The 25,740-nt window shown below is 43.1% G+C and overlaps 1 protein-coding gene across 10 annotated transcripts in view; it reads right to left on the reverse strand.

Annotated features, from left to right (window-relative positions):
• Positions 1-25,740, reverse strand: part of CD2AP (CD2 associated protein) — a 131,004-nt gene that overhangs the window by 37,529 nt on the left and 67,735 nt on the right. For all 10 annotated transcript variants that reach the window (XR_014786008.1, XR_014786004.1, XR_014786003.1 and 7 more), the window contains 5 exons: positions 19,983-20,091; positions 17,770-17,864; positions 16,845-16,949; positions 11,355-11,391; positions 10,643-10,705 (listed from right to left, as the gene is read on the reverse strand). Coding sequence is in view for 7 of the 10 variants with exons in the window: in XM_084821683.1 (XP_084677809.1) it covers positions 10,643-10,705; positions 11,355-11,391; positions 16,845-16,949; positions 17,770-17,864; positions 19,983-20,091 (409 nt within the window). In the remaining 3 variants the exon portion in view is untranslated. The remainder of the gene's footprint in view (positions 1-10,642; positions 10,706-11,354; positions 11,392-16,844; positions 16,950-17,769; positions 17,865-19,982; positions 20,092-25,740) is intronic.

The following is a 25,740-nucleotide window of genomic DNA, read 5'->3' on the forward strand; positions in this document are numbered from 1 at the left end:
ATCCAGTCTCAAATCAGATTGTAAACTGAGTTAGTCTCTGCTAGGTGCTGCAGGTATTAAATTATACCTAGGATTCTGGGACTAAGAAGCAATGGCTGATTGCAATTTCTGAAAACATAAAAGCTGGCTGTAGACCAGATTTGTCACTTGCCTTGGGTGAAACACACATGTTCCTGGGTAGACGGAAAGCAAAAAGAGAAACATGGCAGTCTTTATATTAGCAAAGCTATAAATTAATTTTAGGTGTTACACTAGATAAAGTCAACTGAAGCCAAATTGTGTAATATTAACTAGTGGCTGGAGAGAATGGAACCCTCAAAACGTGAAGGTGATAGAAAATCATTTTTGTTGCACAGATCAAATGACATCCCACCATTATAAAGCTTGACCGTTCAAATGTTACTAAAATCCCTACTTTTATCCATACATTCTGAAAGTTTTCATGAAGTATAAACACCTTGAGCAGCAAAAGCTGGCCAAATCTGAAATTGATCCATTGAGACATGGCCACAATATAGCAATTTAAACTTTCTGCCCTTGTGTACATTTTTTGTACCTTTTGTTCTACCTTTGTTACTGATCTTTGTCCAGGCATGACATACCTTCAGGATTTTTTCTTGCCACTTTAGCTATGTCCAAAAATTGAATGAATTCTTTGTTTTGGCTCTGTCCAAATATCTATTGTAATATAATAAAAATCCTCTGTGCCATAATCAACTCATAATGTTTTGAAATCTCAATACAAGTTAATACATTTTGGAGTACAATAGTGCCTCCTTTGCATCACCCAGGGGAAACCTCTTCCCACCGTAAGGATGGCTAGATGAAGACAGAAAAGAAAAAGCTGCCCCTACGCAGCCTATGCAAATGTGTGTTGCACGCACATGTGTCTGCTGGGGGAGCAGGCGAAAGAGGGGTGTTTGGGGGATTCTAAAGGGCCTGTATATTTGTGTGCGAGGTTTCTATCTGTGTTTGGAGGGGCTTGGGGTCTGCGGAGCGGGTGTGAGTGCATAAAATGTGTGTGCGCGCGCTCATGGACATATGCATGTGTAGGGGTTGTGGAGTGTGCGTGTTTCAAAAGCCTGTGTTTATATGAAGAGCGGGGGAGGTGCAGATGAGGATGAGAAAGATCCCTTCAAGTAGTAAAGATCTTTTTCCATTTCTACAGGGACACATATGTATTAGGGGAGAGAGTCTTTAATATTAACAGCACATAGAAAAAGAGGAAAGATTTTATTTTATTGTCTTCCTGCTTGGAGTTTCCAACCATGTTTTCTATGTGCACAGCTGTGTTAATTTTGGGTGCCTTGACTTACTTCCATGCTCTTGGGCATATGAGTGAATTTGTAAATGGCTTTTCTTTAAAAACAAAGTTATTTTATTATTATTTAATTCCAATATGTAAAATGTGACTAGAACGTCACATTTTCATAAAAGAAAATGCTATTGAAAGGTTTACAGCAGCAAATGCAATCACATAAGGGGCCCATTCACTTCAGCAAAGGAGATCGTTACTTTGTCGTGGTGCTGGAGCTTGAGCACTTCAATGACGTCATGAGCTAAACCGTGAAGGGACACCCAAGACGGAAGGTCATGGCAGAGAGGTCAGACTAAATACGATCCCTGGGGAAGGAAACGGCAACCCACCCCAGTATTCTTGCCATGAAAACTAAATGGATCAGTACAACCAGAGAGATGTCGGTATACCATCAGAAGATGGGACTCCCAGTTTGGAAGATGGTCAAAATGCTACTGGGGAGGAACAGAGGATAAGTTCAACTAGCCCCAGATGTGATGACGCAGCTAGCTCAAAGCTGAAAGGACGGCTAGCAGCCAATGGTGCTGGTGGTGAACGACGAATCCGATGTTCTAAAGATCAACACAACATAGGAACCTGGAATGTAAGATCTATGAGCCAGGGCATATTGGATGTGGTTATTGGGGAGATGTCAAGATGAAATATAGACATTTTGGGTGTCAGTGAACTGAAATGGACTGGAATGGGCCACTTCACATCAAATGAGCACCAGATCTACTACTGTGGACAAGAGGACCACAGAAGAAATGGAGTAGCCTTCATAATTAATAATAAAGTGGCTAAAGCAGTGCTTGGATACAATCCAAAAAATGACAGAATGATCTCAATTCGAATTCAGGGTAAGCCATTTAACATCACAGTGATCCAAATATATGCCCCAACCACAGATGCTGAAGAAGCAGAAGCAGATCAGTTCTATGAGGATCTGCAGCACCTACTGGAGAGTACGCCAAACAAAGATGTTATTTTCATTACAGGAGACTGGAATGCTAAGGTGGGTAGTCAAACGACACCTAGAATTACAGGCAAGCATGGTCTGGGAGAACAAAATGAAGCAGGACATAGGCTGATAGAATTTTGCCAAGACAACTCACTGTGCATAACAAACACTCTCTTCCAACAACCTAAGAGACGACTTTATACATGGACTTCACCAGATGGTCAACATCGAAATCAGATTGACTACATCCTTTGTAACCAAAGGTGGCGGACATCTATGCAGTTGATACAAACAAGACCTGGAGCTGATTATAGTTCAGATCACGAGCTTCTTATTGCACAATTTAGAATCAGACTAAAGAGAATAGGGAAGACCCACAAATCAGTTAGATATGAGCTCACTAATATTCCTCATGAATATGCAGTGGAGGTGAAGAATAGATTTAAGGGACTAGAGGTTCGCTTGGCGCCTACACTGTATTCCTTTCGGTGCCAGGTGAAGACCTTTTTATTTTCCCAGGCATTTTACCATTTCAGCTTTCTAAATTTTTATCTTTGCTGTTTTAAATCTGTATTTTAAACTCCTGCACTGCTGCTAGGTTTTATTGTGGTTGCATTGTTATATTGTGGTTTTAATGTTCTGTATATTTTAAATTGTTTTATTGTGTGTTGCTTGGATTTAATTTTTGTGAACCGCCCAGAGAGCTTCGGCTATTGGGCGGTATAGAAATGAAATGAATAAATAAATAAATAAATAAATAAATAAATAAAATAGATTTAGTAGATAGGGTCCCGGAAGAACTATGGACAGAAGTTCGCAACATCGTTCAGGAGGTGGCAACAAAAAACTTCCCAAAGAAAAAGAAAACCAAGAAGGCAAGATTGCTGTCTGCTGAGACACTGGAAGTAGCCCAAGAAAGAAGGAAAGCAAAAGGCAACAGTGATAGGGGGAGATATGCCCAATTAAATGCAAAATTCCAGAGGTTAGCCAGAAGAGATAAGGAATTATTTTTAAACAAGCAATGCATGGAAGCGGAAGAAGATAATAGAATAGGAAGGACAAGAGACCTCTTCCAGAAAATTAGAAACATCGGAGGTAAATTCCAGGCAAAAATGGGTATGATCAAAAACAAAGATGGCAAGGACCTAAAAGAAGCAGAAGAGAGCAAGAAAAGGTGGCAAGAATATACGGAAGATCTGTATAGGAAGGATAATAATATCGGGGATAGATTTGACAGTGTGGTCAGTGAGCTAGAGCCAGGCATCCTGAAGAGTGAGGTTGAATGGGCCTTAAGAAGCACTGCTAATAACAAGGCAGCAGGAAATGACGGTCTCCCAGCTGAACTGTTTAAAATCTTGCAAGATGATGCTGTCAAGGTGATGCATGCCATATGCCAGCAAATTTGGAAAACACAAGAATGGCCAACAGACTGGAAAAGATCAACTTATATCCCCATACCAAAAAAGGGAAGCACCAAAGAATATTCAAACTATCCAACAGTGGCACTGATTTCACATGCCAGTAAGGTACTGCTCAAGATCTTGCAAGGTAGACTCCAGCAATTCATGGAACGAGAATTACCAGATGTACAAGCTGGGTTTAGAAAAGGCAGAGGAACTAGAGACCAAATTGCCAATATCCGCTGGATAATGGAGAAAGCCAGGGAGTTTCAGAAAAACATCTATTTCTGTTTTATTGACTATTCTAAAGCCTTTGACTGTGTGGATCATCACAAATTGTGGCAAGTTCTTGGTGGTATGGGGATACCAAGTCATCTTGTCTGCCTCCTGAGGAATCTGTATAACAACCAAGTAGCAACAGTAAGAACAGGCCACGGAACAACAGACTGGTTTAAGATTGGGAAAGGAGTACGGCAGGGCTGTATATTCTCACCCTACCTATTCAACCTGTATGCAGAACACATCATGCGACGTGCTGGGCGTGATGAAGCCAAGGCTGGAGTTAAAATCACTGGAAGAAACATTAACAATCTCCGATATGCAGATGATACCACTTTGATGGCTGAAAGCGAGGAGGAGCTGAGGAACCTCATGACGAAGGTGAAAGAAGGAAGTGCAAAAGCTGGGTTGCAGTTAAACCCCCAAAAAACCAAGATTATGGCAACCAGCTTGATTGATCACTGGCAAATAGAGGGAGAAAACGTGGAGGCAGTGACAGACTTTGTTTTTCTAGGTGCAAAGATTACTGCAGACGCTGACTGCAGCCAGGAAATCAGAAGACGTTTACTTCTTGGGAGGAGAGCAATGACAAATCTTGATAAAATAGTTAAGAGCAGAGACATCACACTGACAGCAAAGGTCCGCATAGTTAAAGCAATGGTATTCCCCGTAGTAACCTATGGCTGTGAGAGCTGGACCATAAGGAAGGCTGAGCGAAGGAAGATAGATGCTTTTGAACTGTGGTGCTGGAGGAAAATTCTGAGAGTGCCTTGGACTGCAAGAAGATCAAACCAGTCCATCCTCCAGGAAATAAAGCCAGACTGATACTTGAGGGAATGATATTAAAGGCAAAACTGAAGTACTTTGGCCACATCATGAGAAGACAGGATACCCAGGCTGGAGAAGATGCTGATGCTAGGGAAAGTGGAAGGCAAAAGGAAGAGGGACCGACCAAGGGCAAGATGGATGGACGATATTCTGGAGGTGATGGACTTGACCTTGGGGGAGCTGGGGGTGGTGACAGCCGACAGGAAGCTCTGGCGTGGGCTGCACCATGAAGTCACGAAGAGTCGGAAGCGACTGACTGAATAAACAACAACAAAAAGGGGCCCATTCATACATAGCAGTGGCAACAGTTAATTAATTAACCCACAATTTGCCTGGTCACACACCATGCACAAGCCACTACCGCTTTGCATAATCAACCTCCAATCAGCTCGAACTAATTGTAGGTTAAGTTTGGGTTGTTTAATCCATGAACAACCCAAAGTGTCTGGGTTTGCACATGCAATAACCTATGACTGGAGGTTGATTATGCAAAGTGGTGACGGCTTGCACACAGCACACAATCCAGCAAATTGTAGGTTAACTAACCCATGATTTGCCACCATTAAGTGTGAACCAGGTCGAGATTATTATTTACAGAAAGAATAATTTACAGAAAGTCCCAGGATTTTATGGAATTACTTTACAATGTTCTGTTTAATATTTGTCATCTGCCTTTCCATTGAAAAATTATCAGGGTGGCTCACAATTACATGCAATCATATGCATGTTTAGACAGAGAAAAGTCCCACAACTTTTTTGTCCCCATGCTGGCTGGGGAATGCTTGGATTTGTAGGACTTTTCTTTGTCTAAACAAGCATAGGATTGTGCTCTTGATAACTAAAATAGGAATAATTCTAAAAACAGCCATAAGAAAAAAAAAGGAACCAGGTAGGAGCTAATAATATCCATGTCTAATGCTTTAGTGTGTTCAGAACACGTTATATACATTATCTCAGTAATCCTTAGAAAAATCCAGAGAAGTAGGGATAGCCCCTTATTGCTGCAAAGCACTACCATAAAAATTGAGTAATTTCTTCCAGCATGTAGCGTTGGGGCTCACTGTGAGTATGTACAGCCTTTAATTGAGGCTGCAAAACTTTTCCAGGCACATCCATGGTTTCATAAAGGTTAAAGAGAGAAACTGGTGAAGTAGGTTTGTTCAAATGCAATAGTAAAGTATGGCTTGGCATTAAGTGAACTAGTACTGATCACCTTGGGCATACATGCTCCCTCCTTCCCTCACACAAGGGCTGGATTCACACAACACGAACAACGTTAGCAGAAAAATATTCCCTCACCCCTCCCCAGGCCGCCCACTTCCCAATGGAGCCTTGTGTGAGTGGGACTCAATTGCTGCACTGGCCAGACAACCCCATTTCGTTCACCCGTGGACTCTCTTCCTGCTGCAATACTTCCTTCCATCCCTTTTCCACCCACCACCATCTGGCACTTCAGAGCACTGAATGCTCTGTTAATTCCTGGTCTTCCACACACACCCTCCCCCCCCCCCCCCGTCTGTTCAATGCCTTTACAGTTCCAAAGCATTTTCAGGTTCCCCTCATAGATTTTAGATGAAAAAACACAATGGGCACGGATTACAAAACACAGCACATCTCCTTCTGTACCCTCCCCCTGCTGTTCCTGTTGCAGTTTTCTGCTCCTTCTTCTCATAGCTGTTGCTGCTCTTCAACAGGTTTCCCTTCACCTTCTGTCAATTCCTGCTGTCCTGCCCCTGGCAGAAATCCAATAAAAGTGGGGTTGCTCTGTCCAGCAAACCAACCAACCAAGTCCTGTTCTAGCGGTGGAGTTTTGCCACTCCACCCCGCCCCCCTTTCAGCCAACTCTGGATGAACTGTACTTTCCAGTGAAAGGCCCTCCTCGGGTGGAGGTGCGCCCATATGGCTACAGAGCACATTGCAAGCTTGTTGAGATTTGTTATTGTGTGGCGTACAAGCTACTCCTTTTCCTGGGACAGCTGCCATGCAGGGACTCTTGAAAGAATGGCAGGATCCAGAATGCCAGACCTGCAAATGTCCATAGCAGCATCTCCAGGTGGGTCAGTCTCGGCTAACAGTGCCCTTGTAAAGGAACTCCAGATCATTTCATGAATGGCACGCTCCACATCCTCTACTTTGGAGGAAGCCATTGATGCCCTATGAGTAGTAGCTATTAGCTACTAGTAGCTACCTTTTAGTTACCAAGGCATGTTCAAGGTTATACTATTGTCATACGAAGCCCTAAACAACTTGGGAATAGGGTATTTAGCAGACTACCTTCTCTTATATATACCCACTCAACCGCTAAGATCATCAGAGGAGGCCTTGCTGGTCATTCCAAAACTAATGGAATGTCGCCATGTAATACCTCAACGGGGGGCCTTCTTGGTAGTGGGACCCACCCTTTCAAAAGCCTCCTGAAAACGCACTTGGCCACCCAGGCTTTCCCTGGCTTGTAATCAAATTAATCATGCTGCTCCATTTTACTGCTCCTTGTATTGCTCTGTACTATTATTGCAGTTGGAACTGTTTTTAATATTTATTTTATTTAATTTATTAATCGCCCATCTGGCTGGTCACCCAGCCACTCTGGGTGATGTACAAGCATATAATAAAACAGTTTAAAACAATAAAATTCTACAATAAAAACATTTTCTAAAATACCGTATGGCTGTGAGACCTGGACTATAAGGAAGGCTAGGCGCCGAAGAATGGATGCTTTCGAACTGTGGTGCTGGAAGACTCTTACAAGTCCCCTGGACTGCAAGGAGGTCAAATCAGTCCATCCTAAAGGAAAGCAACCCTGACTGCTCATGGGAAGGACAGATACTGAAGCTGAAGCTCAAATATTTTGGCCACCTAACGCGAAGAGAAAAGTCACTGGAAAAGACCCTGATGCTGGGAAAGATTGGAGGCAAAAGGAGAAGGGGACGGCAGAGGATGAGATGGCTAGATAGCATCACCGATGCAATGAATATGGACTTGAGCACACTCCAGGAGAGAGTGCAGGACAGGAAGGCCTGGTGTGCTATGGTCCATGGGGTCACGAAGAGTCGGACACGACTGAATGATTGAACGACAACAACCCCAAATGCCTGCCTAAACAACCACGTTTTTAATGCATGGCGGAAGCTCATTAAAGAGGGGGCATGGTGGAGATCCCTAGGGAGGGAGTTCCACAGAGTGGGGGCCACCACAGAAAAGGCCCTCTCCCTCGTCCCCACCAGTCTAGCTGTCCTGGCTGATGGGACAGAGAGAAGGCCATCCGAGGCTGATCTTGTTAAGCGGCCTGTCCGGTGTTGCTGGAGGTAATATAATATAAGATATTGTATTTTAAATGTGATTTTAATATTTATATGTGAACTCCTTAAGGATTTTATTATATTAAGCGGTATAGAAGTATCACAAAAATAAACAGATGGATGGATGGATGTGGCTGGGTTTCTCTGTGCCAGTTGAAACCAGCAGAGCTGCTTGTACTAGAGGAGTAAGTGGGGCTGCTGTTCCCAGAAGCCTAAGTGGTAGCTTGCAAGGCCAACAGCGATGGGCTCCCAGAGCGGCTGATGCACTCTCTGGCTGTCTTTGCCAGACAGCCAGAAGTGGAGGGAGGACATTCTGTGGTAGGTTCCATATGAACCATTTTTTCAGGGGGTGCAGCATCCAGTGGTCATGAGACTGCTGCCAACAGGGCACAACACTGCTTAGGGGTGCTTGTGATGGATGTGCAGGGGGTAACTTCTCTGTGGGGTAACCTCTCTCCCTGAAGCAGACTCTTCCCTTGATGTTCCTGATGTGGGTGAGGAAGAATCCCTGGTGGGTGAAAGGCTGGGCTTCGAGGGGCGCGACATTCAACTCTTGATGGATGTGACAAGGGGGTGCAACTGCTAGTGGTGTAACCAAGTGTCACGTCCCTCCTGCTCAGCAGAACTGTCATCAACTTGTTTTTAAAAAGGCATGGAATATGGCTCAACCCCCATGCCTTGGTTGTCGGTCCTTAAACTTCCTTAAACTTATTTCCTTAAACTTCTTCAGCCCATGCAAAGCCTTGCAGTGTCATCTGCTGAGAAAACCATGGGAACCAAGCGTCATGCCTGGTGCTCTGTAGGGCTTCCTGTGCCACTGGACTGATGAAGAGGTCAATGAATACACCTAGTTCTTCCTCAGTCCAGAGCCTTGCACACATTCTTTGGCTTTGGCCTTGCTGGGAAGATTGCACCTGAGAAGGTCCCTGTGTTTACTGAGGGGTCTGTGATGCTTGTGAGGGGGACACAACAGTGGGTGAAAATAGCGAGGCTGATTACTCCTCCTCCTCCATTTGGGACTCTGATGAGTGTGGATTTTTCCTAGCTATCACAGTTGTTAGCCAGATCTGGTTGCAGGAAGTAATGTAAAACTGCTATGGAGTAAAATAAAAGTGGCTACAGAGTGGACAAGTCCAGAGGCAGCTGCTAGCCCACTGATTCCCACGCCCAGAGAAGTAGGAAGTGAAAGCTCATCCTTAGATTACTCTTACTGTTCTGTTTACTATGTGGGGATGGCAGAACAAGGTGTCTCCGAGCATGGAACACTGGGGAGAGGTGTGACATGGGTGGAGAAGTGACATTGTTTTGCTGCAGTTTTGGTTGCAGACACAACTATACTTGGAATCAGAGCCACCTTCCTCCAAGGTCACTCAGTGCAGATAAGAGCAGCTTGGCCACATACAAAAAAAATCCCGCCACTATCATGGGTGTACTTTGCAGGGAAGCATCAAACTACAGGAAGGCGCAGGGAGGCAGGACGAACCTTCCCTCTGACAGCTGATGCCAGGCAAACTTTGATAACTGGAAGACAGCTAGCAAGATCACAAGGCAAGCAGAGTGGTCGGCTTTTTTGCTGCTCTCACCAAACAACTCTGTAGCCTTTTGGAACAAGCCATGAACAACCCACGGTCCCGGGTTCACACATCACAACAGCCCATGGCTTAAACAGCCTACAGCCAGCAACACAACAACAAGCCATGGGTTCTCAGTGTGGTTTGTTCATGGTTAAGAACCCTCACTTAAGTGAACGTGCTCAGTTTGCATGACACAGAAACCCACTGTAACAACCCATCATGGTTTGTTTTATCATGGGTTGCTGTGTTGTGTGAACCAGGTCTATAATTTGTACTTGCTCTGTAAACCAAACCCTAGAGGGGGGAGAGAGCATATTATGTCTGTGTGACCTGGTTCACACTATCACCGTGGCTTAAACAACCAGGTCATGCAAACCAGGTCACACAGACATAACGTCCCAGGGTCTGGTTTGTGGAGCAAGTATACGCCATAGACCTGGTTCGCATGAAATGACAAATAAGCCATGGGCTGTTGTTGGGTTATTTGAGGATTGTTTCCCCCTCCAACAAGCCATGCTGCTTGGGTTTGGATGAATGATATGCCATGCTTGGACGGGCAATTAGGCAAATGACACCTGGCATGCGTCACCATGCTTTGGCTCAAGCCACGATGATCATGCAACCCCCCTCAGAATATCTAGTGCCTATAAGTTGCAGTCTTCAGCCACTGAGAAATGTTCTTTGAAATCCAAAAAAAGTGTGCCATATGGTTCTTCCTTTTGAATGAAAACATTTTTGGCATTTAGTAAGCTGGCTAGTTCCCTTCTAGAAGTGACTTCAAGTCAGCTAGGACGAGCAAGAGTTCTGGTATTACTAAAGCCAAGTGTTCAAAATACAAAGAAATCTCCTAAAATTATTGGTTTTAAAACTGTAAAAATGATATATTGTGGATTCCTCTCATTTAGCTCTTTTCTAACCACCTGAGGCATATAGCTGTTTTTATTTTGAAACCCAGCTCTGGACATTCATATTTTTAGTGTTATCAGGGATAAATATTGTCTTACCTTTTTCTTCATTCTTAGGAAGAGGAAACTTCTTCTCCACAAGCAGAAGTTCTGGCTTTGAACCTGAATGTAAAGCCAATAATTAACTTATGAATAACATTGCTCTTTGGGGGAAAGAAGAATTGTAATAACATTAGTAAATATTAAAATATATCACATACTTCACCAGATCTGTCAAATATGTCAGACAAAACAACATACACCCTGGGAAGTAGAAGTATTCTGAAATGTGTGGGAAGTTCAAAGACTTTATTAAGAAAAAGAATTCCGTACCATACCCAGCCATGTAAAACTTTTACCTGTGTGTGTGTGTATCTACATGCATTCTACTATTACAAAGCACCACTTAATGTTAGAAAAAGGCTGGATAATACCTAACATTCAAGATATTGCACGAAAACAGTTCATGCATTATGTTGGAGATTTATTCCCCCCCCCCCCAATAGGAGCAATGAATTCATGCAGTCAACGCAGTACATGGCATGAAGTAGTAGCTCACAGATCTCAGCCACAGGCACATTTTACAGTTGGTCTTTAATACAGTTTAATTCTGTTTAATTACATTTTAATGTTGATGTAAACTACCTTGAGAAATGTCATAAACTGAAAGGCAGAAACTTCACAGAAATCTAGATCTCCAAGAGAAATGTACCTTGGAGTTTCCCCCCACAATACATAAACAGGCTCCAAGTCAACTCTTTCTCTTACGTACCTGGACCTTTTGCAGGAGGTGGTGGTTTCTTTGGCTTCTGCAAAGAGAACAAAATACTCATATCTAAGAAAATTCAATTATTTCATGGCATAATGCAGAACGTTATGCTGAATTAGCCACTGTGGACAGTGGGCTTCTCTCCAAGCATAAACAACTCCAGTCTGTAGCTTTCTTGCATCAGGATTAAGAGTAGCTCTATGTGTGGACCTGAGTTTCTGGATATACCCAGGGACCTGCATCATCAGTTAACATTACTGATTGGTGAGAAAGAGGTGAGGGGGCAGAGGAGGAATAAGGGCTAGGTAATCCTCTTCCTCTCTTCCCCTGCCCCCTACCAACGATCCCTCACTCACCATCTTCTTACTCTGCACAAGCAGAGCTTCCGCTTCCTGCTTTGTCAACATGGGGGGTGATTTGAGGCAACCTTAATGCTTGCAGCTCTAAATTGCTATTTAGAAATTAAAGACAGTATCTTTAAAATAAATTATATTTATTTATATCTTTAACATAAATGAAAGGGTCAAGAATTTTTAAAAACATCTATAGCATGAATATTAATCCAACTTTATTTCAAGAAAGGAAGGCAGAAGCACAATATCCTCTTTCACTCGCTAGAAGGCAGGGCCAACCTGCTGAACAGAATGTTGTATACTGACCGTGAAGTTCCATTCCTTACCCAGTACAAAAGAGACATCCATCATGGGTTTACTCCTCCCACTGCCCAGGACAGACAAAGAACATGTGACCAGGGTTTTTGTTTCAGTCCTGGCCTCTATGGCTCCCCCAGCCAGTTCTCTTTTAGTCAAGCTTTAAGGCAGAGTATTGATTTTAAGAACTTTACCGTAAGTCGTCAACTTTCCATTCCCTATCTGGTGCAAAGGAGGCATTCAACATGGAATGTGCAAAAGCTAACCCTCCCATGGGGTGGATCCCAAGGCAGGCTGAACCAAAGTTTGAGGAAGAACCTGTTATAAACCTCTATGTCCAGAGGCTGATTCAGCAGATGCATGTTTGTCTAGTTTGTAATGCCTAATGAATATGTGGTGTGAGGACCAAGATGCTGCCCTTCAAATTTCAGCTGATAGGGCATTAGTGGGAAAAGCTGCTGATGTAGCTGCAGCCTTGGTGGAATGTGCTGTTACATGTGCAGGCTTGGGCATTTTTTTAACCTCATATGCTGCAAAGATGCATGCCTAGAGCACCTAGCAAGGATGGTGCATGAGGCCTTTTCCCCTAGGGCAATAGGGTGAAAAGAGACAAAGAATCAGAACATCTGAAGCAGGCACCAATGCACCCCCGGGCACCTTTCTTGGTGTCCACCAAGGTGCCCTATCCCTCCCATTTTTTTTTAATTAAAAAAACAAACACATTTTTCTTACTGGCAGCTGCGACTGCTGTGTAATAGGTTTCTGTTGTTGCTGAAACTGAGGGTGGGGCTCAGACCTCGCCTCTGCCTTTGGGGCAGATTACTTGTCCTTTGCCTTGCTTCCCAAAGCAGCCATTTTGTGGTGATGCTCAATACAGTTTCTCAAATTCCCAAATGTGCCCACAGTCCAAGCAGGTGGCCTACCTATCCCTGGCCTAAGCTTTCTGTTCTCAAGGTAAACTTTGATTGCCTTTCTAACATTGATGGTGTGTCAGACTGTCTCAGAGGGATGAGAGGGATTGGGGCAAAAGGAGAGAAAAATGAGTTCCTGTGATCTGTGAAAGTGTTAATTTTAGGATGGACAGAAGGAAGGATCCAGACAAAGTGTGACAAAGTCCTTGCTGAATGAGCAGAGGTGGTCTCTCATGGACAGTGCAGTTAGTTCGGAAACTCTCCTGGCAGATGTCACAGTAACCAGGACCAATGCCCTAACAGAGAGAAAACATAGCAAAACAGTCCCAAGACGTTTGAATGGAGACTTCATAAGTGCCGAGAGTACTACATGGACATTCCATGTTGGGAGACCATGTATGATAGTGTTGTCCCTCTGAGGAAGTGCTGGAGCTGAGGATGAGAACCGAGTGGCCTCTGGTCACAGATACTGTGACCTGTCAATTCGAACAGGCCTGGGCCAGTGATCGGGACCTCAGAAGGAAGTCATCCAGGAAAGGATAAATATGAATGGCCTTGAGTCTGAGGTAAGCCACAACCACCACTACGAGTTTGAGAGGATTCTTGGTGCTGACGCCAGGCTGAACAGCATAGCCCTGTATTGATAATGGTTTCCCAGGTAGGAGAAACGAAGGAATCTATCATGAGATGTGGTAATAGGGACATGAAGATATGCCTCTGTGAGGTATATTTAGGACAGGAAATCCCCTTGGTTGAAGGGTTCCTTGATGGTTTGGAGGGTGTCTATTCTAAATTTGCAGCATGCCACAAACTCGTTGACATATTTCAAATCCAGAACGGCCCTCCAGTCCCCTCCCCTCTTTGGGACAAGGAAGTGGCTAGAGTACACCCCTTAAACTGCTCCCTGGAGGGAACAGGTTCTATGAATATCTGCAATAGCAGCTGCCATCCCTTGCTGCTTGTGAACAGACCTGCATGCAGGGAGGAAGGAACTGTTTGTGGGAGTGGAGTGAAATTCTAGAAAATATCCCTGTTGAATAGTATTGAGAGTCAAAGTGTCTGGCATTGTCTGCTCTCACGTGTGCAGGAAGAATTGAAGTCTTCCTCTCACATGTGCAGGAAAAGAGTCAGAACTACTGGCAGAGAACGTTGGAGGACTGGGTGGGGCCCACACTGCCTGAGGAGGAGGGCTATGGTCTGGGCTGGAACCTAGTTCAGAACTAAGTGAGCTTTGAGAACTTATAATTATGCGGTTGAAAGGAAAAGTTAAATGAGAACCTGAAAGAAACAAAGGAAGAAGGGGCTTTATTGGGAAGCTTCCTATCATCCTCCTTAGAAGATGAAGGCATAGCCTTCGTTATGCCCCGGGTTTCCACCAAGAGGTCCTTTGGCGTTTCCTCCACAAACAAATGGGGGACTGCAGAAGGAACAGTGGCCAAATTTCCTTTGGAATAAGCATTTCAGTATTTTAACCACAGTGATCTCCTTGCCACTGTGGTTTCCAGAATAGAGTGTGACACAGAAATCATGGAGACCTGTGTAGCATCAGCTCTAAATGTGTAAGGCTGGTATAATTTAGATAAACCTCTAATGAGGGCAAAGCGATCAACGTCCTTACTGTTCATGATAAAGGAGATTAGCTCAAGAAAAAAAGATGCTGTAGAAGAAACTCTAAGAGCCAAGGCAGTGGCCATATGAGTCTTCTTTAACACTGTCTTAGTATGTTTCTCACCAGACTATTTAAGGGGAGTGTTGCCATCCTTAGGATTTACAGGCGCATGAACCAAGGGGACCTTAAGTTCTTCCATAGCCATTGATGGTCAAGAATAATACCTTTGTGCCAAGTCAGAGGACTTCCTACCAGGGGTGGGCTGGAGGGTGGGGGTTCCATTCCACCTTAACCAGCTTTTTGAAAAATGAAGGATAAGGAACTGCAAGCTCGGAAAAATGAAAGTAATTCTTGGTGGGAAATGGATGGGAGGACTGCAACCCCTTTCCATTCCAAGAATCCTCAGAAATGCTTGCGCGCCCTGGCAAAGTTGTCAGGATTAATGTCCAGATGAGTGCCACTTACTAGCGGAACACTGGAGAGGACATGCAATCCCACATCTCCCAGCTCTGTGAGGATCTGCTCCTATTGACCTCCACTTGTTGCAGTGCATGAGGGCATGTTACTGGAATGGCAGCAGAGCTTGGGAGGGAGACTCCTTGTACTCTGGGGAAATGGCATCCAGTAGCCCGTCTGCCTTGAAGGCGGCTGCGGCCTTTTGAGTAGTAGCTTGATTCTGATGTGTCACAGAATGATCTTTCTCCTTTCTAGATTTGGAGCTCTTCTTGTTGGTTAGTGCCATCTTGAGGTGAAATAAAGAAGAGGAAGGAGAAAGAAAAGGAAAGCTTTCTTTCACTTCTTTAGAGAGGAAAACAAAGGAGAAAGGAAAAGATTGTTCAAAGAAGAAAAGTCCGGAAATCTGGAAGGAGGTAAGACCAGCTAGAGAAATAAATGAATAATGAGGCCTAAGGAGAGTTGTGGAAGAGAGAGAAACACAAGCTCTATCCCAGGTGAAGGCAAGGAATGGGCCAGCTCGGAGGAGCCAAGGCAAAAACCTGCTATCTCGATGGAGCATTAGCAGAGGCAAACATATCCACTTTATAATGTTGCTCTACTAATCTCACCTAATAGAGAACAGCCCTAGAGGCAATGGAAACTACATACCCGCACAAAGAATTCACTGCAATCCCTTCAGCTGGCATCTTGTTCAGATCCCTATAATTAGGAAATGTATAGCCCACCTTTCCAACTGAAATGTAGTGCTCAAGGTTTTATCAATAATAAAACAAATCAAACTACAAAATATAGAAAGGAGCAGATAAAAACAAATCAACAAGAAGAACCCAATAAACTCAAGCAAAAGACACACTAGAACCTTACTGGAATAAAAGCCAGCAATGGAATATGACTAGGAGGGGGCTGAAACTCCTGGGGCAAGGAGTTCTACATCCTGGGTGGTGCAACACAAGGGCCTCCTAACTGACACGCTGGCTCATGTGGAAGGAGGCAGTCTCTTAGGTCAGGGGGTGGGGAACATGTGGCATTCCAGATGTTGTTTGACTGCAACTCTCATCAGCCCTAGCCAGCATAATCAATGGTGAGGGATGGTGGGAGTTGTGGTCCAACAACATGTGGAGGACCACACATTCTCCATCCTTGTGCTGGGAATATCCTGGTCCTAAGAGGATATAAACCTAAGAGGTTTTAAACGGTAATAGCGAGCACTTTCACTACTGCATTTTGTACCACCTTGAAGTTTCTCGATAGTCTTTGAAGGCAGACTCATGTAGAATGTTTTACAATAGTCTAATCTAAATCTAGTAAGCCTTAGATGACTGTGGCTAAGTCCAACTTCTTGAGAGACAGATGGCATTGGTACACCAGTCTAAGCTAAGCAAAACCACTCCTGGCCACAGCAGCCACCTGAGTATTCACTAACTGTGAACCCGATTTTTAAATGGGCTTTAACCCCATCCAAAACAGGCTGCACCACAATCATTACAGCAGTAGTCATCCAAACCAAGATAATTTCTGACTTGTCTGGATTTAAGCTCAGCTTTTTAGCCTACTTCCAGCACCACTGATTTCAGGACGTCCATGGCTTCCCTGGCCTGAGATAGAGAGCATTGTGTGTCATCAACAGCATACTGATGAAAATGGACTCCAAATTTTAATCTCCCCCAGTGGGTTAATGTTGTTGTTACACAGCACAGGGGACAGAATGGAACCATGCAAAGCAGCACAGGCCTAGTGGCACTAAGGCACTGAACAAGTATCCCCCAGCACAAACTTAAGAATAAAGAGACTAAAGAGTTAGCACTGTATCTTCATCAGGTTATAAAATACATTTGTTATTATATCTGGGTTTAAAGGAAGAACTCACAGGGAAATCTTTATCGGATTCATGAATCTGAACTGCGAAGTTGTCTGGAAAAACTCCTTCTTTACCATTAAGGTCACCTTTCCACCATCCTGCCTCTCCAGTGTCCTAGAACAAGCAGTTTTGTGTTTTTTAAAATGTTGCTGCATATTTATTTCAGAGAACAAGTACAATTTCAGTGCCCCCCCCAAAAAAAACTTAGATTAAGTATAAATTCTTGTAGGTAAATGATGAAAGGGTAAACATATCAGAATTTTCAATCAAATCAGGAAAGAACCCTGGTACAAGTCTAATCTTGGATGGTACCCTATTCCTAAACATTTACACTACCATGTTAGCCTGCAAAATAGCAATACTGCTCTTTGGATATCACAGGGATGTTATGGGTGTTGATGCCATTCTGGTGTGGCTCCCATCCTATTTAATTCCATGCTAAAGCATTACAGTGTTACCTATAGTTCATAATACTTGGCCATTTCTTTCCAAAATACTGGAGTGTGATTAACGGTACAAAAACATCCTCTGATAAGCACTGCTATTTCAGTAGAGGTTATGCCAGAGCTCTGTTACTTGTACTCTACAAGTGTGTATGTATGCATATGCTTGCAAGTTAGGAGCAGGGAAAATAGTCTAATGAAACTATTTTTTATGTCTGAACAATTCAGAACATATTCTAAGGGTTAAATGTAAGAAAGCTCCCATGCAGATGTGCTTAAAGTCTCAATTAGAGTACCCTATAAAACATGTCGACTAAGGATGTATGTGATACTGTTCAACATTGAAAATGCTTATTTCCTATTAGTTAACCATTGTAAATTTAGCTTTACTGGACACCATGCAGAACATTTTAATTATGACATGCTTCACTTTGGTATGCCTAGACATAACAGAAAGAGGCATTCTAATTTAGACATGGACTAACTCTTACCTTACTTACTATCTGAATAATATCACCTTCTTTAAAACTAAGTTCATCCTTATTGGTACCTTCATAAGCATACAAGGTCTTGCAATATTCCTTAGCTGAAAAGAAGCAATATGGGTATTATGCACATCCAGTACATTCTTAACTGTTGTAGGAATGCAAGTGTTTAAAACGCAATAAGCCATTTAAAAGATAGGTGAGTAAACAACACATCTACTAAAATATAGCTTACATTAATTTAACGTAAAGTGCTTTACATGTAATTGTACAGCATTTGACATACTACTATTAATTAACATTTAGTTAGTGTTGGGGACTATACCAGACATAAGGAACATTCTGCCCAGAGGGGTTTTAGGCAAGACAGGATTGGTAGAGGGGAAAAAAACAAGGATTTATGAGCAGCTGAGATAAGAGTCAGTTGGCAGCAGAGGAGGAGCAGCAAGTAAGAGCAAGTCAACTGAGGCTCAAAGGGCTCGCTGAAGTCCCGAGTTCTGAAGAGAGACAGGAGAATAGGGAGGTGGGCTGATGGGGGAAAAAAGAGATTAAGAGCATACAAACATGTACCATGGGAATGTATAGCCATATTTGTTTAAGTTGACAAAAAATGCTGTCATTTGTAAACTCCCCTCCACCACTGCTAAACTGGTGGAGCGGCTGTGATGCTATGGGATGTTCACAAACATGTGTATTGCCAAGGCAAAAGGTGTCAGCAATACAATGGCCGACTGTGCAAATTCTAATAGGAAATGGATTTTGTCTCTGGGGGGAAAAAGAATCCCTACCCAGGACCTAGTTACAGGAGAATCAGGGCCAGCCCTCCCATGTGGCAGGGTGAATCCCTCGCCTCAGGCGGCAGAGTGGGAGGAGCAGCGAATTATATACTCCCCCTTCCCAAATGCCTCAGCAGGTGCTCTGGAGAACCTCGTTAGCCACTCTCCTGCCATGGGATTTGTCCCAGTGCGAGTATGCGACCAGCGGGGCTCTCTGAAGCAGCTGTCCACTCGGCGACACTCCTGGGCACTCTAGAGAGCCCCACCAGTCCCACTGTGGCAAACACCAGTGTGAGAGTGTAGCTGGCGGGGCTCGCCAGAGCAGCCACCTGCCCTCTGAAGGGATCCTCAGAGTGAAACAGAGGACAAGCAGCTACTCTTAGCCACCCGCTGTCAGGCTTAAGCTGAGAATCCTCTCAACAGCAAGCCTGCAGGCTCTCTGTAGAGCTGCATTGGCCTGAGGAAATGGCCAGCATGGCTCTTCAGGTGATCTCCTGGGAGACTCCTTCCACAATGCCTGGCTCTGATGAAGGACCTCCTCAGAGCCAGGCATTTCAGCTTGAAGAGCCACACCTGCCACTTCCTCCAGCTAGAGCTGCTCTCCAGAGAGCCTGCCCGCTCTCTGGCTTGTGCCGAGAGGACCCTCAGTGGAATGGGGGTGTATGGTGAGATACAGCACAACATGGCGGTGGTAAGGTGGTGGGGCCAACGCAGCAGCAGCAGCACGTATGCTCTCTCACCTCAGATGGTGGGAGAGCTTGCACAAGGCCTGAGGGGAACATGTGTACTGCTTGGAAGAAGCAAACCCAGAAGTCAGAATGCTTTGCATGAAGTCATATTGTTTGGCTTCTATACTGTTGTTTTATTGTGGACTGTGGCATTCTGATTTTTGTACGCTGCTCTGAGTAATGCAAATGCATTAGAAGGGTGTGATATAACTCTCTGAATAAGTTTAACACATAAATAAGCACGTGAAAGAAGATATGAAAACTACAGAGTATGGGCCCCAAAAGAAGGGTAGCTACAAGACGGGGGAATAATATGGCAGTAGGCTTAGAAATAGAGTCCAAAGGAAAGGAAGGATGGAAGAGGCACAGTGCTAAAGAAAAGAGGAGCAAGAGAAACGGGAAGTTGAGAGTAGCAGTGTCCAAGGATGGGTACACGGCAGGCTGGTAGAAATGGGCACCCTAGGCCTGAAGAGGCTGGGTAACGCTGTTAGCACGAGGTAGAGAAATATAAGGACAAGTAGGCAGGGAGTCTAATTCTTCATCATCAAGCAGGAATAAACCAGTCCACTGTATTAGAAACTGTGGGAGCATTTAAGAAAAGGCACAATGCTTTTATGTGGCCTTAAAAATTAAACCCCCAAAGTTCTATTTCTGTCCGAATGATTTTGCGTTGAAGATCACAAATAAACTGAAGGCAGATGTAAAATAACTATACCTTTCTGCTTGCTTTCGGGTTCTGCCTTTGCTACCTCTGTTGCCATTTCTGATTTTGTTACGCCATGCAACTGGGTTGCTTTTGATCCAGATGGATGAGTAGATAATGGCTACACAGTAGATACGAAGATAAAAACAAGAATTAGGCAAGAGCAAAGTATATTTTAATTTGTGATTAGAGCAACTGCTCATATGATAAGCAATTAAATGACATAATGTATGTCTTCCAGAACAAGCAAGTTAATGAAACCTGTATGGCAAGAATGCTATAGGAAATACTTCTGTTTTGCTTCTGAAGTTATTAGTTAAGTACAATGAAAGCTGCAATGTTTCTGAGTTGGCAACAGTCACCAACAATGAAAACACTAATATTACAGGGATCAAAACCGGGATGTTACACTGTAGTTGCTTTCTGTAACAGGCTACCTGGGTTTGCATTCAGATTTTTGTGGCTGCTAGTGAAAGAACACATCCTCTCCAAATGAAGCACATAAGTGTGCTTCCTTCACTTTTATTCACATTCTAACGGTGTGTTCTGTCACTAGGGGGTGCTAGTGCTTCAAAACTACCTGACACAATGACATTAGAACAAAGGTAAGCACTAAGTGTAAGAAATCATGCAAAACAGACATTTCTCCATTCATTTGTCTATGATAGGCAAACCAATGTATGACCAAAATGAAATTACATGCCAAGAAGTAACCTTAAGAGAAAGACAGCAAAGATCAACTACCTGAGAGGGACCTTCTGAATGCAGCTTTGCACAAATATGTACCACATTAGAAATCACAAATGTTCATGTGCAAATGCACAAATAAAAATGCATATGCAAACTGTTTACTTCTAACGAATTCCAGTAATACACTAAGACTTAACATTTGTCTGAAAGAGAAAACGCAAGTTAAGTCTGGCACCAGGGTCTCCAATGTGGTGCCCACTGGTGCCAATGTGCCCATGGACACCTCTCTTGGCACCTGACAGATGCCCTGCCCCTCCTGCTTTTTATTATTAAGATGTTCTTAATCATTTAAAAAAACTGGGAGGCTGACTTGCAGCAAAGCAAAGTGCTGCCCTCTAGTGCCATCTTTATTTGGTTCAACATAGTTTTTTTGTATTTTAGAGCTCAGACACCACCTTTGCTTGGGTTCTTGTGCAAACTACATTTATTTTAGTCTCACCATCTGGCTTCTTGGAAATGAGTGCTTTCTGACTGGTGATGCCCACTATGGCAGCCATTTTGTTACAGTGCCCATGACACTGAACATTCTAAATGTGCCCATGGGCACAAAAAGATTGGGGATTCCTGGTCTAGCATGTTACTGGTGAATATAACGTCACCCAAATCCATCACAAACTGGGCACCACAATTAATGCAGTTCCATTAGTAGAGGTGCCCAGAGCACTATTTGGTCCAGTTTTATTGGGTGAGTTTCAGTCACTGAGGCCTGGGGATGTGGACAAGGCACTTGGTCAAGTCTGGTTGACCACCTGTGTGCTTGACCCTTGCCTTTCATGGCTTATTACATCCAATAGGGAGGGGGTATCTGGCTGGCCCCAGGAAGTTGTAAATTCCTCCTTGAGGAAAGGAGTGGTGCCATTCTCTTTAAAGAAGGTGGTAATTATGCCACTCTTGAAAAAGCCTAACTTGGACCCGGGCTTCTACCAACTATAGGGTAGCAGGCAACATCCCTTTCCTGGGCAACATGCTTCAGCAGGTGGTTGCTGGTCAAATTGAGGCATTGTTGAATGAAACTGATTATCCAGACCCATTTCAATTGGGTTTCAGACCTGGTTTTGGAACAGAAACTGCCTTGGTCACCTTGAGGGATAACCGTTGCTCAAAGAGGGACAGGAATAATGCAACCTTATTGATTCTTTTGGACCCCTCAGCAGCTTTCTATACCATCACCCACAGTATCCTTCTGGATAGGTTGTCTGGATTGGAGGCACCGCATTGCAGTGGTTCTGCTCCTACTTGGATGGCCAATTCCAGGTGGTGTTGGGGGATTATTGCTTGGCAACTACGCTATGGGGTTCCACAGGGCTCTATTTTATTCCCCTATGCTGTTCAACATCTACATAAAACCAATGAGGGAGGTTATTTGGAGGTGTGGGCTGTGGTGTCATCAAAATGCAGACAACACCCAGCTCTATCTCTCCTTTTCATCAAATCCAGGTGAGGCACTGGGTGTTCTGAATCATTGCCTGGGCATGGTAATGGACTGGATGAGGGCCAATAAACTGAGACTCAATCCAGACAAGGTAGACGTACTGTTAGTGGGTGGTTTGTCTGCCTGGCTAGGTGATGTTCAACCTGTTCGCGGGGGGGGGGGGGTTGCACTCCCCCTAAAGGATGAGGTTCAAAGCTTGGGGGTGCTTCTGGATCCAGCACTGTCACTAGAGGCACTGGTGAACTCACTGGCACAGAGCACCTTTTATCAGCTTAGGCTACTATACTGACTACATCCTTGTCTAGACAGAGATAGACTCGCTACAGCTATCTATGCTCTGGTAACCTCTTGTCTGGATTACTGCAATGTGTTACATGTGGGGCTGCCTTTGAAAATGGTCTAGAAAGTTCAGCTGGTCCAAAATAAGGCAGAGATGTTGTTTAATGGGACTGGCCAATGTGATCATATTATGCCAATATTTTTCCATCTGCACTAGCACCCAGTCCATTTCTGGGCCTGATTCAAAGTGCTGGTATTAACATTCAAAGCCCTAAATGACTTGGGGCCAGGTTATCTGAAGGATTATCACCTCCCATGTATACCTGCCTGGACCTTAAGATAAATCTTCAGAGGTCCTTCTCTGGGAGGCCCAACCAAAAGAAGTGAGGTGGGTGGCTACTAAGGAGACGGACTTTTCTGTTGTGGCACTTCAGTTGTGGAATGAGTTTCTCAGAGAGGTTCGCCTGGTGCCTACGTTGTGCTCTTTTTGGTGCAAGGTAAAAACCTTATTTTCCCAGGCATTTTAGTATTTCAGTTTCTGTTTCAAATCTGTTACTTTATTTTAAGTCTTTGCAGCTGCTATGTTTTATTTTGGTTTTTATTTTTATTTTATACTGTAGTTTGAAACTTTCATATTGTATTTTATCATGCTGCATTTTATGGTTTTAACATAGAAATGTAATAAACAAACAAACAAACTTAGCTGTCATTTATTTGCAAGCCAAAGGCCATTAATAAAACCTATACAAGGGGGGTGGAGTTTGGACGCTGAAAACAATGGTGGCGTGATCTTGGAGCTCCCTGTCCTCAGGAAATATGTTAAGCTGAGAAAGGTTATCTAAAAAGAAAATAACTCCTGGAAACACAATTCCAGACAGCCATTAATGAATCTATCAGGGAGAACGGAGAGCGGAATAAAATACTTCTTTAAATCAGCAAAGAAGCTGCGAGAAGTCGAGATCAGTGGAATGGCTGCATCAAAAGAAGAACTGGCCGAGCAATTAACAACACTCAAACAAGATTTACTGACTGCCTGGAAGGAAATACTAGAAGATAAATCGGAGGAACTGCAAGAGAGGATGAGAGCAACTGAAGTGGCAGTTTCCGAGAACACAGACTCAATGCACATGAGGTACAAATTAAATCTTTAAGAAAGCTAACTGAAGAGAATAGCTTAAAATGTGAAGATCTGTCCAATAAATGTCGTAGGAAAAATGTGTGTATTCGTGGAATTATGGAGACTGCAGAAAAAGAATCTGTTAAAGAATTTATAGTGAAATGGCTCACAGCCTGCATGTAAAATACAGATGGATAATCTTGGAAGAGCTCATCGGGCACTAGGACCCAGAAGGTTAGAAACAAGCGTTCCATGAGATTTAATAATTCATTTTGTAAACTATTATTTAAAGGAAAAGATAATGAAAGAAATACGGCTAATGAAAGAAATAAAGTATACGGACATGCCTGTGATGTTTCTACAAGACTTCGCCCCAGAGATGCTACAGAAAAGGAAAAATCTAGGTGAATTTACAAGAAAACTTTAAGAAGAAGGAATTAAATATTTCTGGGGCTTCCCTTTCAAACTCACAATAATATATAAAGGAAAAACATATCTGGTAACAACCAAATCTGGGATCAAAGGACTATTCTGAGAATTAAAGATAGCAATCCCAGAAGAAGAAAAAGAAGAAAGGACTGTAGATGGCCAGACATATCTCCTCCCCCTCAGATGGCGAGGGGGAAGAGATATGGTGGCCGAATACAGGAGTAAGAGAAAATAAGAGAAAAAAAGCAAACCAAACAAACCGAGGGCGAGGGAATCTAAGGCAAGGAACCAGTTTTTGAAGAAATAAGTTGGCTGACCACCCCAGAGAGGATAAAGAAGTTTAGTTATCCTCTCATATTGTTCCAGTTTTGCTCTTGTCTCTCTCTCTCTCTCTCTCTCTCTCTCTCTGTGTGTGTGTGTGTATTTCTGTCTCACAACTTTTCTCTCTAAATTTGTAAATTTGCCTAAATATCCTGTGTGTTTATATAAGAGAATACTGTGACACTACAGCAATAAGCTTTGGAGATAAGAGTAGGGAGGAGGAAATTTAAAAGAACTGAAGGAGACATTGGCTCTTGGAAGCAAGCGCAAATAACCTTTCAGGAAGGGGGGAGGGGGAAAATTGGGAGGGATTGGAAATAAGGAATAAGTAACAGGGAAATAACAGGTAGCTTTTAGGAGAAAAGTAGAAGAAAACTTAAAATAAATATGGTACAGTGTACATCTCTGAATATAAAAGGAGAAGGGGGTTGGGTAGAACAAACTCAGATGTATAAATTGATATCTGAAATGAAGCCTGAGATACTATTTCTGCAAGAACTCCACAGACCAAAGACAAACAGTGGGATATTGGGCAGCAGACAAAGGGGACATAAATTCTTAGCTCCAGGATCTAGAAGACCAAGGGGGTAGGGATATTAATTAATGAGATAAATTTTCAGTTTAAAAGAATGAAAGATAAAAAAGGGAGATATATATCTGTAGAGGGTATATATGACATAGCGTTAATTACATTGGCATCAGTATATAGCCCTAACACAAATCAATTACATTTTAAACAGAAGATCCTAGCTAAAGCTAACAGATTCCCAAAATCAGAAAAAAAACAAAACAAAACACTGCAGGAGATTTAAATTGGAATCTGCAGGAGGCAACACCAATGGGCGATAAGAAACAAAGAACAATGTTAGAGCAGGACAGAAGAGTATCCTGGAATATGGAGATTTTGAAAAAATACGATATTTACGATGCTTAGAGGGAAATAACCCTAATGGCTATAGTCATACATATTTTTCAGAAGTATATAAAAGCAGTAGGTTGGACACAATTTTAACGACAGAAACTTTCTTAGGAAGGCTTAAAAAATGGAAATTGGACAAATAAAAGTAACAGACTATGCCCCAATTAAAATGTATGTAGACATGGACCAATAAATTAGAAGGGATTATATATGGAGATTGAATCCCATATTATTAACAAAGGAAGATATTAAAGCTAGGATAAAGCTAGGATAAAAAGGAATATAGAAAGATATTTTGAGGAAAATAAAACAGAGGAAACAACAGAAGCAATTAGATGGGAAGCAGGCAAGGCAACAATAAGAGGGTTACATATAAAAGAGCTAAGTTTAATAAAGAAAAAAGATAAGGAGAAGAAGGAGACACTGGATCAAGAAATTAGTAGATTAATGGAGCAGTACAAGTATAATGATCAGACTAGAATCAGAAAAGAAATAGAAAAATTGAGGTAAGAAAGACAGGCAT

Source organism: Heloderma suspectum, chromosome 1 (genome assembly GCF_057233095.1).
Source record: "Heloderma suspectum isolate Gila_16-S chromosome 1, 16-S_ref, whole genome shotgun sequence".
Taxonomy (NCBI): Eukaryota; Metazoa; Chordata; class Lepidosauria; order Squamata; family Helodermatidae; genus Heloderma; species Heloderma suspectum.